The 18,667-nt window shown below is 42.1% G+C and overlaps 1 protein-coding gene across 1 annotated transcript in view; it reads right to left on the reverse strand.

The window, feature by feature from the left end:
* Positions 1-18,667, reverse strand: part of LOC128660054 (gastrula zinc finger protein XlCGF26.1) — a 91,232-nt gene that overhangs the window by 56,822 nt on the left and 15,743 nt on the right. The window contains exon 3 of the mRNA XM_053713652.1: positions 6,358-6,465. Within this exon, the coding sequence (XP_053569627.1) occupies positions 6,358-6,465 (108 nt within the window). The remainder of the gene's footprint in view (positions 1-6,357; positions 6,466-18,667) is intronic.

Here is an 18,667-nt window from a genome sequence, read left to right on the forward strand (position 1 = left end):
ACAGCAGTGTTTATCATGAGTTGGACCTGCACTGTGGCCTATAACTTTTGGGCTAATGTTTAGATTTAAATAAATATTAGAAACTACTACCCCCTCAGATCCAGCGATATCGCTACCAAATAAAAGTCCAGCTGGTTTGTCAGCTCCTCAAAAGCCAAGTCCTACTGCTGACATGCGGTGAAGGAGTCTCTGACCTGCTAATTTATGAGGAATATGTTGTTTCCCAACTGCGGTCCTCAATTACCCCCCACAGTCCTGGTTTTCATTATAGCTGAACCAGAGCACAGGTGAACTAATCAGCTGATGGATGAGAGCAGGTTGGTTACTGATCAGCTGATTTCTTCACCTGTACTCTGGTTCAGCTATAATGAAAACCAGGCCTGTTGGGGGTACTTGAGGACCGAGGTTGGGAAACACTGCATTAAAAGGGATAGAAAGCTCAAAAATGCAATTGTAAATAGAAGCATTTGTGCAATAAACTTCCATTAGCAAAAATGCTTCTAGTAAAAGTTACTACAGTTTTTCTGCCGCATACGCACATATGCTGTGAGGGCCTGTGCACCAATAATCAAAGTCCATGCCTGCTCAGAGAGCTGAATGTAATGTATATTGCTTCTAAAAACATAATTTGTGTCATACAAGCCATTGCTGACTCACTGAGCCAGCATGGTGTTTGAATACTAGTGCACGGCCCTCACAGGATATGTGTGTATGCCACTGAAGAACAGTAAGACACACATATGTAATGCTTATATTTCAGATTGAAATGTACCCAAGCACATTTCATTTTTTTACCATTCTATCCCTTTAAGCGAGATACCAGAGATAAATATATCATCATTGCTGAAATATGGAACTACTATAAATCTGGTCTCCAAACCCCCAATTCCTGCTGGTCAATGATTATAACACACCCAAATGTTTTCTTTCATGATTTAGAACTTTCTAATTTACTCCTATTATCAATTTTTCTTCATTCTCTTGCTATCTTTATTTTAAAAGCAAGAATGATAAGCTTAGGAGCTGGCCCATTTTTGGTTCACCACCTGAGTTGCGCTTGCTGATTGGTGGCTTAATCAAAAATGGGCTGGCTCCTTAGCTTAGATTCCTGCTTTTTCAAATAAAAAATAGCAAGAGAATGAAGAAAAATTGATAAAAGGAGTAAATTAGAAAGTTGCTGTTGGGAATTAAGAACCTGGCCACCAGGAGGAGGCAAAGACACCCCAGCCAAAGACTTAAATACCTCCCCCACTTTCCTCATCCCCCAGTCATTCTGCCGAGGAAACAAGGAACCGTAGGAGAAATATCAGGTTATAAATGGTGCCAGAAGATGAATTAAATTTAGGTCCGCCCATCGGAGATACGGGCGGGAGCTGTGGACTCTCCTCCCCTCAATGGAAATGAAATTATCAGGTAAGCATAATTTATGTTTTCCATCTAAAGGGGAGGAGAGTCCACGGCTTCATTCATTACTGTTGGGAACATATACCCAAGCTCTAGAGGACACTGAATGAAACCGGGAGGGTAAAAGGCGCACCCTAATCTGAGGGCACCACAGCCTGCAAAACCTTTCTCCCAAAAACAGCTTCTGCAGAAGTAAAAATGTCAATGTGGAGGACCAGGTAGCCGCCTTACAAGTTTGCTCCATAGAGGCCTCATTCTTAAAGGCCTGAGGAGGCTTATGTCCCTCTGTCTCATAGGCCAAGCGAATCAAGCTCCTCAACCAAAAGGACAAAGAAGTAGAAGAGGCCTTCTGCCCCTTGCGCTTCCCTGAATACACCACAAAAAGAGATGTAGACTGTCTGAAATCCTTTGTAGTCTGAAGATAGAACTTTAAGGCATGAACCACATCCAGGTTATGAAGCAACCTCTCCTTAGAAGAAGAAGGGTTAGGACACAAAGAAGGAACAACTATTTCCTGATTGATGTTACGGTTAGACACCACCTTGGGAAGAAACCCCAAACCAGTGCAAAGCACAGCCTTATCCGTATGAAAAACCAGATAAGGAGGCTCATATTGCAAGGCAGCCAGTTCAGATACTCTGCGTGCCGACGCAATGGCCAACAGGAAGAGAACCTTCCAGGACAGAATCTTAATGTCAACGGAATGCATAGGCTCAAACGAAAACCCTCTGTAATACCTTAAGGACCAAGTTTAAGCTCCATTGGGAAGCGGAATGTCTAAAGACAGGCCTGATTCTAGACAGAGCATGAATAAAAGATTGGATGTCAGGGAGCTCAGCGAGTCTCCTATGCAACAAGGCTGATAATGCCAAAATCTGTCCCTTTAAGGAACTTGCGGCAAGACCCTTCTCCAAACCGTCTTGGAGAAAGGACAGAATCCTGGATCCTCGATACCTTCACCTTATGCCAAGGATATCCATGCTTCTCACACCAGGACAAGTAAGTCCTCCACACCTTATGGTAGATGCAACAAGTGATTGGCTTCCTTGCCTGAATTAGAATATCAATCACACTTTCTGAAAAGCCTCTCTTGGCCAAGACTAGGCGTTCAATCTGCACGCAGTCAGACTCAGAGAATCGAGATTTTGATTTTGAGATCCCCACCAGATCTGCAAACCACGTCCTCCGCGGCCACGATGGAGCTATCAGAATGGCCGAAGCTCGCTCCTGTTTGATGCGTGCCACTACACGAGGTAGAAGTGGTAACGGTGAAAAATGTAAGCTAATGCATCTATCAGCTCTGCCTGGGGATCCATGGACCTTGACCTGTATCGGGGTAGCTTGCAATAGAGTCTGGACGCCATTAAATTGATCTCCGGTGTTCCCCACCTGAGACAAATCTTCGCAAACAATTTGGGATGAAGAGACCATTTCCCGGGATGAAAGGATTGCCTGCTGAGAAAGTCTGCTTCCCAGTTGTCCACACCTGGAATGTGAATCGCTAAGAGCAAGCAGCTGTGGGACTCTGCCCACTACAAAATCCGAGACACCTCCCTCATGGCTAGGGAGCTCCTCTTACCCCCCTGATGGTTGATGTAAGCCACCGAGGTAATGTTGTCGGTCTGGAATCTGATAAAGCTGAACAACCCCAGAGGAGGCCATGCCTTCAGAGCATTGTAGAGTTCCAGAATATTTATCGGAAGAAGAGACTCCTCCCGGGACCCTAAACAGCTCCCCATCCTGCCAGACTCATGTCCGTGGTCACAATCTCCCAGGACGGTCTCAAGAAGGATGTCCCCATGGACAGTTGCTCCGGGTAGATCCACCAAGAGAAGGAGATCCGAGTCCGCACATCCATGGATATCCGCTGTGATAGATCTGAATGATCACCGTTCCATTGTCTCAACATGCACAATTGAAGAGGTCTGAGAAAGGAACCTGGTGAATGGAATGACGTCTATGCTGGAAACCATGAGTCCGATCACCTCCATACACTGAGCCACCGAGGGGCTTGCGGATGACTGAAGGGCAAGACAATAGGACGCAATCTTCCTGCGTCGAAGGTCTGTGAGAAATATTTTCATGGACATAGAGTCTATTATCGTGCCTAGGAACTCCACCCTGTTGCTTTGAACTCTTTCCTGAGTTGATCTTCCAGTTGTGAGACCAGAGCAAAAGAAGACGGGTCCTCAAATGATCGTCTGCGAGACTGAGCAACGGCGCCTGGACTAGGATGTGATCCAGGTAGGGCGCCACAGCAATGCCTCTGGCTCTGGCCACCGCAAGTAGCACCCCCAGAAGCTTTGTGAAGACTCTTGGGGCCGTCACCAGACCAAAGGGGAGGGCCACAAACTGGAAGTGTTGGTCCAGAAACACAAATCTTAGGAACTTGAAGTGGTCCCTGTGGATTGGCACATGAAGGTAAGCGTCCTTCAATTCTATAGTTGTCATGAACTGTCCCTCTTGAACTAGGGGCTTTATAGATCTGATCATTTCCATTTTGAATGATGGAACACTCAGAAACTTGTTTAAACACTTGAGGTCCAGAATCGGGCGGAATGTGCCCTCCTTCTTTGGAACCACAAAAAGATTTGAATAGTACCCTAGACCCTTTTCTGCTAGGAGTACTGGTACGATAACGAGAGAGGAGAGATCCCTCACACACTCTAGAAAGGCCTCTCTCTTCTCTGGTCTTGAAGACAGGTTGGACAGGAGGAATCTGCCCCTGGGCGGATGGGATCTGAACCCTATCCTGTAATCCTGGACAACAACCTCCAGAACCCAAGGGTCCTGAAAGTCCTGTAACCAGGCATCTGAGAAGAGAGATAATCTGCCCCCTACTTGGTCCGGAGACCGGTCATGGGGGCCGCCCCTTCATCCCGATTTTGTCTCGGCGGGGCTTCTTGCTCTGCTTAGACTTGTTCCAAGAATGAGTCGGCTTCCAAGTTCCCTTGGACTGGTCCACTTTTGCGGCGGGCTGCTGGTGCTGGGCCTCTACAAAAAGTAGATCGCTTAGCCTTCTTATCCTGTGGTAGGAAAGCTCCCTTACCTCCCGTACCCTCCATAAGAGACTACTCCGATCTTCAGCACTTCTCTCCTCTCTCGTTATCGTACCAGTACTCCTAGCAGAAAAGGGTCTAGGGTACTATTCAAATCTTTTTGTGGTTCCAAAGAAGGAGGGCACGTTCCGCCCGATTCTGGACCTCAAGTGTTTAAGTCTGCAGGGGGCGGCGTTGCACCAGCAGCTCTTGTGAGCTGCTGGTGCAATGCTGAATACGGAGAGCGTATTGCTCTCCGTATTCAGCGAGGTCTGGCGGACCTGATCCCCATTGTCGGATCAGGTCCGCCAGACCTTGTTAAATAGAAGCCTTAGTATCTGACTCCTCCTTCTCTGACTTCACATTTACGTTCTCTGGTGCAATCAGTGAAAAACCTGTAAAAAAAGGGATGAAAACTCATTATGTTAAAGGGACAGTAAACACTAAATAAATGCTAGATAGAAAGATGCATTAAAAGAAAAGATTAGTCTGAGAATAACATGTAGATGTATTGTTTAAAGTTTCATTAGCTGTTTAAATAGTGACAAAATAAGTGTAAAGTTTTAGTGTCTATAAAACAATGGGAGCTGCCATCTTGTAACTTAGGTTACCTTCTCTGCTGTGGCCAATTAGGGACAGTTATAAATAGGTCACTCAAGTTTGCAGCCAATCGCTGTGTGGAATAGAACCATGTTCTGCACTTGCATTTCTAACAGGAACTGAAAAGCTCACAATTTCAGAATGGAATTAAAGGAAAAGGGGACAAAATAAATAATGAAAGTATACTGTAGTTTTTTTATATGTATGATTTATCATTACCATCTCAGAGTGTTTACTGTCCCTTTAAGTGTGAGAAGTGATTCATATTATATCCACTTAGAAAAGTCGTATATTTAAATGATATCCCAGCACTAGCTGAGACTTCTCAAGTGAAGAGCTCCCTCAACAGGTGTGTACTTTTACTACACTTAAATCTACTGTAATGTCACTTTACCGTTCTCATAAGGATAATTCTAACCATGTGAGGACACATTCCAATGAGTTTTTTAAACACCTATAAAAAATAAAAGTAAAGCTAATACGCGCGAGTTGAACCAAGAACTCTAACTAGTAAAGAAAGATCAACTGTTATATTAGATGCTTTCTGCATGTTTTGTGGGTTTAAATTATGTAATGATGAGCCATAATATGGTTTATAAAACCTTCAATAGGTTTGAATCATGGGTAAACGTTCTTCAGTAGCAACAATTGTAAAGTGACTTTACGCAGCCAATCAGGATGCTAGTTCCAGTCATGTTATTTCCCTTCTAGGTTTAAGGAAGTTTACTACAAAATCTCGCAATATTTTTGTGAAATCTCATGAGATCACAGTAAAGCAAAGTGTAGCATCAGTACTGATAAATCTGATTGGCTGTTTTTTTTTTTCTTTTCAAGTTGCAGCTGACAATAGCTGAAGGTTAACTGTTCACAGAGCACTTACTATTGTAAGCCCAAAGAAATTTTGAAGTTAAATACCTTCCTTTTTTACATAAAGATGTTCAGCTGATTTTCTTGTCAGCTTTTTAAAGTTACATAATTGAGCATATGGGTAATATGTCCCTTTAAGGGTGGATTTTTACTTTATTTAGTAAAAAGCTTTTGGCTACTTCCTTGGAATCCAAAACAGTGATCTCAAGGTCTATTTATTATAGTTAGTTTTAATGACGTTTTGCAATAATGTATAATTTACTATCACTTTAAGATTTTATTCATTAAAGGGGAAACTCACTTGGATTTGACAGCGTTATAATAATGCTGAGGCACAAAATACCACAAAAAACGGTTTACTTCTTCTATTTTTACACGATATCAGAAAAAAAGAACAAGTATATTCCAGTCACATCTGAATCTAAAATTGAGATTAGAAGTCTCTCACCATCAGCAGTAAATGTACCAGTTTCACGCTTTATAGTGGTCGCATTATACTCCATGTCAGACTCTTCTGTCTTAATCTCTAACTCCTCCGGTACAACCACTGGAAAACCTGAGAACAAGAAATCGTAACCAATCACATATAGCCTGGTCTTGTTATATTGCACAATGACCATTACCTGTAACTATTATGGGGCGTTCCCTCACTGAAGAACTTGTAACCAATCACATATAGCCTGGTCTTGTTATATTGCACATTGACCATTACCTGTAACTATTATGGGGCGTTCCCTCACTGAAGAACTTGTAACCAATCACATATAGCCTGGTCTTGTTATATTGCACAATGACCATTACCTGTAACTATTATGGGGCGTTCCCTCACTGAAGAATTTGTAACCAATCACATATAGCCTGGTCTTGTTATATTGCACATTGACCATTACCTGTAACTATTATGGGGCGTCCCCTCACTGAAGAATTTGTAACCAATCACATATAGCCTGGTCTTGTTATATTGCACATTGACCATTACCTGTAACTATTATGGGGCGTCCCCTCACTGAAGAATTTGTAACCAATCACATATAGCCTGGTCTAGTTATATTGCACAATGACCATTACCTGTAACTATTATGGGGCGTTCCCTCACTGAAGAACTTGTAACCAATCACATATAGCCTGGTCTTTTTATATTGCACAATGACCATTACCTGTAACTATTATGGGGCGTTCCCTCACTGAAGAATTTGTAACCAATCACATATAGCCTGGTCTTGTTATATTGCACAATGACCATTACCTGTAACTATTATGGGGCGTCCCCTCACTGAAGAATTTGTAACCAATCACATATAGCCTGGTCTTGTTATATTGCACAATGACCATTACCTGTAACTATTATGGGGCGTCCCCTCACTGAAGAATTTGTAACCAATCACATATAGCCTGGTCTTGTTATATTGCACATTGACCATTACCTGTAACTATTATGGGGCGTCCCCTCACTGAAGAATTTGTAACCAATCACATATAGCCTGGTCTTGTTATATTGCACATTGACCATTACCTGTAACTATTATGGGGCGTCCCCTGATAGTGGATAGCGCAGTTAACAATGGAGTAATTACAGATAAGAATGCAGAATACCTTAGAGTGGATCACCCTGTAGCGGCTATATTCCACTATTTACCAAAGGTTCACAAAGATCTTATTTCACCTCCAGGACGTCCCATAATTGTGGGCATTGATTCTTTAAATGAACCTTTGAGTGAAATAGTGGATACATATCTACAGCCATTGGTTAAAAATCTCAAAAGTTACATAAGTGACACTACGGATTTAATTACCCAGGTGGAAAAGGTTGGTTGGCAACATTCCTATTGTTTTCTCACAGTGGATGTGGTGTCTTTATACACCTCTATTCCACACCAGCAGGGACTACAGGCTATTAGTTTCTTTCTGGAGAGATATTCAGGTTATGAGAACAATGTTAAAGAGTTTATCATGAGATCTATAGAGTACCTTTTGATTCATAATTTCTTTTTGTTCGAGGGTGAGTTCTATCTCCAAAGGCGTGGAACAGCCATGGGAGCGAAATTCGCTCCTACATATGCCAACCTATATTTAGGCTGGTGGGAGCTGTTCCACGTCTTTGGAGATGGAAACCCCTTCAGGGACAATATACGCTACTACGGCAGATATATAGATGACCTGCTGTTCGTGTGGGAATCTGATGACCTTAATGATTTGCAAGAATTTTTGAAATATATCAAATACACTAATATGAATTTGGATTTTACCATGGAGTTTTCAAGATCATCCATTTCATATTTGGATGTGATGATGTGATGCTTAAAACCAATGAATCAAATACTGATATTACAGTGAGTTTATATAGAAAACCAACAGCGGGTAATAATATTCTCAATGCGAGGTCTTGTCATCCAGGCCATACCATAAAGGCTATACCTAAAAGTCAATATATGAGGGTAAAGAGAAATTGCACCTCAATAGATGACTATAATAGAAACTCTGATGAAATTACACAGATGTTTCTTAAAAGAGGATACAATGCAGCACAGTTAGAAAGTGCAAAGAAACAGGTTAATAATATGGCCAGGAGTTCCATATTGAAATACAAAAAGAACAATAAGAAAACAACTAAAAAGTATTATAGAAAACCTTTTTTTTATTACTACCTATAGTTAAGAGTACAGTCAAATTTGTAATATAATTAGGAATGCATTACCCATTTTAAGAACAGACAACATCATGAGTGAAATTATAGACTCAGGTCTTAATTATGTAAGTAGAAAGTCAAGAACATTAGGGAATATGTTATCTCCTTCTATGCTACCCACAGAAAGTAAAATAAATTGGTTGAGTAAAAAAACAGGATTTCATAGGTGTGGTAGTGGGAGATGTAAAACCTGCTCCTACATTATACTTGGAGATAAATTTAGATCCCAGGATGAATCTAAGGTGTATAATATTAAACAGTATATTAACTGCAGTACTGAAAACAGAATTTATGTTTACCTGATAAATTTCTTTCTCCAACGGTGTGTCCGGTCCACGGCGTCATCCTTACTTGTGGGATATTCTCTTCCCCAACAGGAAATGGCAAAGAGCCCAGCAAAGCTGGTCACATGATCCCTCCTAGGCTCCGCCTACCCCAGTCATTCGACCGACGTTAAGGAGGAATAATAGCATAGGAGAAACCATATGGTACCGTGGTGACTGTAGTTAAAGAAAATAAATTATCAGACCTGATTAAAAAACCAGGGCGGGCCGTGGACCGGACACACCGTTGGAGAAAGAAATTTATCAGGTAAACATAAATTCTGTTTTCTCCAACATAGGTGTGTCCGGTCCACGGCGTCATCCTTACTTGTGGGAACCAATACCAAAGCTTTAGGACACGGATGAAGGGAGGGAGCAAATCAGGTCACCTAAATGGAAGGCACCACGGCTTGCAAAACCTTTCTCCCAAAAATAGCCTCAGAAGAAGCAAAAGTATCAAACTTGTAAAATTTGGTAAAAGTGTGCAGTGAAGACCAAGTCGCTGCCCTACATATCTGATCAACAGAAGCCTCGTTCTTGAAGGCCCATGTGGAAGCCACAGCCCTAGTGGAATGAGCTGTGATTCTTTCGGGAGGCTGCCGTCCGGCAGTCTCGTAAGCCAATCTGATGATGCTTTTAATCCAAAAAGAGAGAGAGGTAGAAGTTGCTTTTTGACCTCTCCTTTTACCTGAATAAACAACAAACAAGGAAGATGTTTGTCTAAAATCCTTTGTAGCATCTAAATAGAATTTTAGAGCGCGAACAACATCCAGATTGTGCAACAAGCGTTCCTTCTTTGAAACTGGTTTCGGACACAGAGAAGGTACGATAATCTCCTGGTTAATGTTTTTGTTAGAAACAACTTTTGGAAGAAAACCAGGTTTAGTACGTAAAACCACCTTATCTGCATGGAACACCAGATAAGGAGGAGAACACTGCAGAGCAGATAATTCTGAAACTCTTCTAGCAGAAGAAATTGCAACTAAAAACAAAACTTTCCAAGATAATAACTTAATATCAACGGAATGTAAGGGTTCAAACGGAACCCCCTGAAGAACTGAAAGAACTAAATTGAGACTCCAAGGAGGAGTCAAAGGTTTGTAAACAGGCTTGATTCTAACCAGAGCCTGAACAAAGGCTTGAACATCTGGCACAGCTGCCAGTTTTTTGTGAAGTAACACCGACAAGGCAGAAATCTGTCCCTTCAGGGAACTTGCCGATAATCCTTTTTCCAATCCTTCTTGAAGGAAGGATAGAATCCTAGGAATCTTAACCTTGTCCCAAGGGAATCCTTTAGATTCACACCAACAGATATATTTTTTCCAAATTTTGTGGTAAATCTTTCTAGTTACAGGCTTTCTGGCCTGAACAAGAGTATCGATAACAGAATCTGAGAAACCTCGCTTCGATAAAATCAAGCGTTCAATCTCCAAGCAGTCAGCTGGAGTGAAACCAGATTCGGATGTTCGAACGGACCCTGAACAAGAAGGTCTCGTCTCAAAGGTAGCTTCCAAGGTGGAGCCGATGACATATTCACCAGATCTGCATACCAAGTCCTGCGTGGCCACGCAGGAGCTATCAAGATCACCGACGCCCTCTCCTGATTGATCCTGGCTACCAGCCTGGGGATGAGAGGAAACGGCGGGAACACATAAGCTAGTTTGAAGGTCCAAGGTGCTACTAGTGCATCCACTAGAGCCGCCTTGGGATCCCTGGATCTGGACCCGTAGCAAGGAACTTTGAAGTTCTGACGAGAGGCCATCAGATCCATGTCTGGAATGCCCCATAGTTGAGTGACTTGGGCAAAGATTTCCGGATGGAGTTCCCACTCCCCCGGATGCAATGTCTGACGACTCAGAAAATCCGCTTCCCAATTTTCCACTCCCGGGATGTGGATAGCAGACAGGTGGCAGGAGTGAGACTCCGCCCATAGAATAATCTTGGTCACTTCTTCCATCGCTAGGGAACTCCTTGTTCCCCCCTGATGGTTGATGTACGCAACAGTCGTCATGTTGTCTGATTGAAACCGTATGAACTTGGTCCTCGCTAGCTGAGGCCAAGCCTTGAGAGCATTGAATATCGCTCTCAGTTCCAGAATATTTATCGGTAGAAGAGATTCTTCCCGAGACCAAAGACCCTGAGCTTTCAGGGATCCCCAGACCGCGCCCCAGCCCATCAGACTGGCGTCGGTCGTGACAATGACCCACTCTGGTCTGCGGAATGTCATCCCTCGTGACAGGTTGTCCAGGGACAGCCACCAACGGAGTGAGTCTCTGGTCCTCTGATTTACTTGTATCTTTGGAGACAAGTCTGTATAGTCCCCATTCCACTGACTGAGCATGCACAGTTGTAATGGTCTTAGATGAATGCGCGCAAAAGGAACTATGTCCATTGCCGCTACCATCAACCCGATCACTTCCATGCACTGAGCTACGGAAGGAAGAGGAACGGAATGAAGTATTCGACAAGAGTCCAGAAGTTTTGTCTTTCTGGCCTCTGTTAGAAAAATCCTCATTTCTGAGGAGTCTATAATTGTTCCCAAGAAGGGAACCCTTGTTGACGGGGATAGAGAACTCTTTTCCACGTTCACTTTCCAGCCGTGCGATCTGAGAAAGGCCAGGACGATGTCCGTGTGAGCCTTTGCTCGAGGGAGGGACGACGCTTGAATCAGAATGTCGTCCAGGTAAGGTACTACTGCAATGCCCCTTGGTCTTAGCACAGCTAGAAGGGACCCTAGTACCTTTGTGAAAATCCTTGGAGCAGTGGCTAATCCGAAAGGAAGCGCCACGAACTGGTAATGTTTGTCCAGGAATGCAAACCTTAGGAACCGATGATGTTCCTTGTGGATAGGAATATGTAGATACGCATCCTTTAAATCCACCGTGGTCATGAATTGACCTTCCTGGATGGAAGGAAGGATAGTTCGAATGGTTTCCATCTTGAACGATGGGACCTTGAGAAATTTGTTTAAGATCTTGAGATCTAGGATTGGTCTGAACGTTCCCTCTTTTTTGGGAACTATGAACAGATTGGAGTAGAACCCCATCCCTTGTTCTCTCAATGGAACAGGATGAATCACTCCCATTTTTAACAGGTCTTCTACACAATGTAAGAACGCCTGTCTTTTTATGTGGTCTGAAGACAACTGAGACCTGTGGAACCTCCCCCTTGGGGGAAGTCCCTTGAATTCCAGAAGATAACCCTGGGAGACTATTTCTAGCGCCCAAGGATCCAGAACATCTCTTGCCCAAGCCTGAGCGAAGAGAGAGAGTCTGCCCCCCACCAGATCCGGTCCCGGATCGGGGGCCGATATTTCATGCTGTCTTGGTAGCAGTGGCAGGTTTCTTGGCCTGCTTTCCCTTGTTCCAGCCTTGCATTGGTCTCCAAGCTGGCTTGGCCTGAGAAGTATTACCCTCTTGCTTAGAGGACGTAGCACCTTGGGCTGGTCCGTTTTTACGAAAGGGACGAAAATTAGGTCTATTTTTTGCCTTGAAAGGCCGATCCTGAGGAAGGGCATGGCCCTTACCCCCAGTGATATCAGAGATAATCTCTTTCAAGTCAGGACCAAACAGCGTTTTCCCCTTGAAAGGAATGTTTAGTAGCTTGTTCTTGGAAGACGCATCAGCCGACCAAGATTTCAACCAAAGCGCTCTGCGCGCCACAATAGCAAACCCAGAATTCTTAGCCGCTAACTTAGCCAATTGCAAAGAGGCGTCTAGAGTGAAAGAATTAGCCAATTTGAGAGCATTGACTCTGTCCATAATCTCCTCATAAGGAGGAGAGTCACTATCGAGCACCTTAATCAGTTCATCAAACCAGAAATATGCGGCTGTAGTGACAGGGACAATGCATGAAATGGGTTGTAGAAGGTAACCCTGCTGAACAAACATCTTTTTAAGCAAACCTTCTAATTTTTTATCCATAGGATCTTTGAAAGCACAACTATCCTCTATGGGAATAGTGGTGCGTTTGTTTAAAGTAGAAACCGCTCCCTCGACCTTGGGGACTGACTGCCATAAGTCCTTTCTGGGGTCGACCATAGGAAACAATTTTTTAAATATGGGGGGAGGGACGAAAGGAATACCGGGCCTTTCCCATTCTTTATTAACAATGTCCGCCACCCGCTTGGGTATAGGAAAAGCTTCTGGGAGCCCCGGCACCTCTAGGAACTTGTCCATTTTACATAGTTTCTCTGGGATGACCAAATTTTCACAATCATCCAGAGTGGATAATACCTCCTTAAGCAAAATGCGGAGATGTTCCAATTTAAATTTAAAAGTAATCACATCAGATTCAGCCTGCTGAGAAATGTTCCCTAAATCAGTAATTTCTCCCTCAGACAAAACCTCCCTGGCCCCCTCAGATTGGGTTAGGGGCCCTTCAGAGATATTAATATCAGCGTCGTCATGCTCTTCAGTAACTAAAACAGAGCATCCACGCTTACGCTGACAAGGGTTCATTTTGGCTAAAATGTTTTTGACAGAATTATCCATTACAGCCGTTAATTGTTGCATAGTAAGGAGTATTGGCGCGCTAGATGTACTAGGGGCCTCCTGAGTGGGCAAGACTCGTGTAGACGAAGGAGGGAATGATGCAGTACCATGCTTACTCCCCTCACTTGAGGAATCATCTTGGGCATCATTGTCATTATCACATAAATCACATTTATTTAAATGAATAGGAATTCTGGCTTCCCCACATTCAGAACACAGTCTATCTGGTAGTTCAGACATGTTAAACAGGCATAAACTTGATAAGAAAGTACAAAAAACGTTTTGAAATAAAACCGTTACTGTCACTTTAAATTTTAAACTGAACACACTTTATTACTGCAATTGCGAAAAAACATGAAGGAATTGTTCAAAATTCACCAAACTTTCACCACAGTGTCTTAAAGCCTTGAAAATATTGCACACCAATTTTGGAAGCTTTAACCCTTAAAATAACGGAACCGGAGCCGTTTTAAGCTTTAACCCCTTTACAGTCCCTGGTATCTGCTTTGCTGAGACCCAACCAAACCCAAAGGGGAATACGATACCAAATGACGCCTTCAGAAGTCTTTTATAAGTATCAGAGCTCCTCTCACATGCGACTGCATGCCATGCCTCTCAAAAACAAGTGCGCAACACCGGCGCGAAAATGAGACTCTGCCTATGCTTTGGGAAAGCCCCTAAAGAATAAGGTGTCTAAAACAGTGCCTGCCGATATTATTATATCAAAATACCCAGAATAAATGATTCCTCAAGGCTAAATAAGTGTTAATATCAATCGATTTAGCCCAACAAATGTCTACAGTCTAAATAAGCCCTTGTGAAGCCCTTATTTACAATCGTAATAAACATGGCTTACCGGATCCCATAGGGAAAATGACAGCTTCCAGCATTACATCGTCTTGTTAGAATGTGTCATACCTCAAGCAGCAAAGGACTGCAAACTGTTCCCCCAACTGAAGTTAATTGCTCTCAACAGTCCTGTGTGGAACAGCCATGGATTTTAGTTACGGTTGCTAAAATCATTTTCCTCATACAAACAGAATTCTTCATCTCTTTTCTGTTTCTGAGTAAATAGTACGTACCAGCACTATTTGAAAATAACAAACTCTTGATTGAATAATGAAAAACTACAGTTAAACACTAAAAAACTCTAAGCCATCTCCGTGGAGATGTTGCCTGTACAACGGCAAAGAGAATGACTGGGGTAGGCGGAGCCTAGGAGGGATCATGTGACCAGCTTTGCTGGGCTCTTTGCCATTTCCTGTTGGGGAAGAGAATATCCCACAAGTAAGGATGACGCCGTGGACCGGACACACCTATGTTGGAGAAATATGTTATATATTTGTTGACATGCAGGGGTTGTGGAAAAAAGTATGTAGGTCACACGACTAGAAGTCTCAAAGATAGATTTCTGGAACACCTACGAGCAATTGAAGATCCAGAATCAACTACTCGCATAGCCCAACATTTTCACAAATTTCATGTATCTAATAGCTCCTTATTACAAGTACAGGGTATTGAGTATGTACCTAGACATCCCAGAGGGGGTAATAGGATTAGATCATTGAAACAACAAGAAGCCTTTTGGATTTTCACTTTGGGCACTAGAATCCCTATAGGCCTAAATAGTGAATGGGATGTTAAACTTTTTGTAGATTAAAGCATAAGTCTGTTTGGGCATTGTTTGGGTTTCAAACTTTCAAGACTAAAAATGTTAAAATTGAAATCTATGTAAATAATGTATATATTATGAATAATGTCTATTCCAATTTAGGATACCTACATACTCTGTTTGGTTCTAATAGAAAAGAGATACATACATTTGAAGCAAAATAGATAGTTCTCCTTGAAGTGCATACATATGTTGTTTTAAATAACAAATTGTAATTAATTAAATTAGCAAGTTGGATATACTGAAACAGTGTTATGAATTATAAACTATGTATATGTATGCACATATTATTTATAAGTTAATGAGTAGCCATTACCAAGATAAGGTTAACTATAATACACAAAGGCAGGTATCTTGTCCACATAAGGGTTAATTTTTAAACCTGATACCAATTAGAGAAGGGGTGTGTTTTCTGCCCCATTAAAACGTGTATGTTAGTACCTTACCTTGTAAGTCATTGAGGAAGTTACGTTGTTAGACGAAACATGTTTGTTTGACCTAAACTCCCACTTCCTCCTGATTTGATTTTTTGCTGCTGTTTTTAAGTAATGTATGTAATAAAGAACACACTTTTGCTTTTAAACATTGGAGTCCGGGGTGTGTCCTTACCTTGGAGTGCTGGGAGAATCTTCGTTGTTGGATACAAATAATGATTGTTGCAACCAAGCTCTCAAAAATTACGATTATGACACTTATTTCAATTATTGGAGTTTTGGTTTTAACATATGTAGCCCCCTTGTTGTATATAATAGATACATCATTTATATAAAGTATCCACTATCCATGCCACAGAGCTGAGATTATGTTCATATTCCCAATTAAGTATTCTATAATATTGAGGATTTAGCCGTATACGCAGACAAAGTTCAGTCTAAGTTTTGTTATTAGATAGTAGTAATCACTGCCTATACGGTCATTTAGTTATTATTAATACATATTGATGTAATATATAAATTATACTAATAATATCAATAGGCTACAGATTTGTTAATGTGTCCCAACTATATACTAAATTGTGTTGAGTATCATGCCAGGTTTGCCGGCAACATTATGACAAAGCAACTGAGGAGGTAACTCGGTCCATAATACCAGCTTCGCTACTACAGAAAAAACTACTTCTATCCAATTAAAAGAGAGCCCCCATAAGCTCTCAGTGTTATCCCTAACGCGTTTCACCCCTCTGGGCTTTAAAAAAAAAAACTAAAACTTTTACGCTTGGTAACCTGAGCTGTAACTGTACTCAGCACATAAGAAGGGATTATAACAGCCCAAACTGACTTTCTGTCTAAACTTGTAGATAGAAGATATTATAACAGCGATACATATAAAGCTGCAGATGTGGAGCAGAAAATATTTCTGCATTTACTCAAGATTAATAACTGGAACTTATATACCAGAATAACTGTGTATCTGCAGTAACCCAATACAATTTGATGTGACTATGCCCAAAGCTGAAAAATAACCTAATGTTATCTGTGATTATAACACTTAGACACACGTGTTTAAGCATTACACTACACACAGGCATATAATGTCCTCATAACTATATCTAACCTGTCTCATATTGGTATTGACTAATCTTAAAAGTGTTTGATCTGATACTTGAATATTAATACTAATTGAGCTAGTCATCACTTTTAATGATTTGATACATCATACTCTTGTTCTGTGAATATAATAAATTACAAATGCATTCAAGCAGAAGTATCTGTTATTAATACTGACATATGAATGCTTCCAATAAATGACCGGCTTGGTAATGGTGACAGTGGAAAGTGGTCTGGATCTGTAATACATTTATCAGGCACTACATTTATTGCTCCCATACCAACCTCTACTTTTCATTTAACCCTTATATAATAAGAGGCTATCTTACCTTAAAGGCCTATTGAATCACTAATAATAAGGGTCATTATTATTCAACTACTCCGTCCATGGTTTTAAACTTTACACCCATTTTATAATATATTATTAAAAGTTATGTTTTAATTTAGTTGTTTGCTATTTTCATCCTAGTAGTCAGGGCTGTGAGTGCTGTAATCACATTCTTTAGTGGGAATTCTTTCTTAATTCTTATGCCTTTTGTTGAAGAACAGCGTACATGTCCACAAGACATGAAGCCATAATATGTTTAAAACACAAACCAAATGAAAAAATCATCCATACACCACTTTTGACCCAACAGAGAAAAAACTCCCCCTGAAGAGGAGCACACTCCGTCAGAAGGATAAGTCAGGCCTTAAAGTTGATAACCAGTACCCGAAGGTAGATGTGAACTCTGTCCTTCCTGTTTGCAAGCCCAATGAGCTAGTCCCTATGTCGCAACATAGGGTCCCTAAAAAAACTGGGTCGTCCCGAACCAGTCCACAGGATCATAAGTCTCCAGACATCCAAGAAGGATCCAAGACAAAAACCCTGGACCCGGGACCCAGAATCGTCCTAGAACAAACGACACCCCCAGGGAACACAAGATACCCAGTCTGAAGCAATCAGACCTCACAGGGGATGAGAACCGGGAAACCCGAAGAACGGGTACAGGATGCACTTGTAATTCCCAGCCCAAAGGGAAGAGAACACCCTTAGCGTAGGTCAACACCCCCCAACAAGGTGCTAGGCCACGACAAAGTCACGCAATTTCTCTAGAGCCCAAATGCCCCAAGGGCAACACTAAGGGAAATAAGAATGAGAACAGAGTGAGTCAACCGAAAGAGAGTAGAAGGCTAGTCTCCATAATCCTTTCAGATTAACTTTCCAGAGGACCACACCCAAGGGAGAAGAATGCAAAGCATCCCGAACCCAGGCAAAAAAACATCCCCAAGAAAAAAGCTTGGAAAAAGAGACAACACCTCCTATCGCCCCTGATATGGAGACGTCTAACTCCCAAAGGAAGACAGGGCTTCACTGCCTTCACTTCCTAATTAAGCGGCCAAAGCCGCCAGAAAAAACAGACGAAGTCCAGAAAGTCTCGACCCAAAGGAAGAGAACCTCTAAAAGGAACAAGTCCTAAAAGGACACTTCCAAAGAGACCATGAAAGGCAAAACCGTAAGAACGGTGGTATGAAGGACCTAAATCCTCCAAGCCTCCAACCCACAATGGGAAGGAACACTCTACTGAGCATGTCGCCTCGGATCTCAACGGAGTCCCAGCCCACTAGATTGAAAGGCGAATGAGGACTGAACCAATCTCCCATGCCCCTAAACAACCACGGACCCTCAAGGCCTCTCAGGATGCTAGTTGCAGCTTGTAAAATAAAAATCATATTGTGATCACTAGGTGCCCTCACCGGACCAACCGGACATAAAAAGGTGCCACGTGTCTGAACTAGACCTCGTAGACAGAAGGATTTGTACCCAGTCAGGACCAGCCTGAAACCAAGGGCCTCAGCACTGTCAAGGCCACATAGAGTCTCCCCCGAGGTGGAGGGATAAAGAACAGTCAGACAGACCTTTGTAAACAGTGCGACCACAAAATCGCCAGTATCAATTCCAGAGAAGAAAGTTCCGGAAGGAAACATCACACCACAACCTGAACTTTAGACCAAATAAAAATCATCCTCAGCGGATGAAGATAAAAGATAAGGCAA

This window comes from Bombina bombina, chromosome 5, assembly GCF_027579735.1.
Source record: "Bombina bombina isolate aBomBom1 chromosome 5, aBomBom1.pri, whole genome shotgun sequence".
NCBI lineage: Eukaryota > Metazoa > Chordata > Amphibia > Anura > Bombinatoridae > Bombina > Bombina bombina.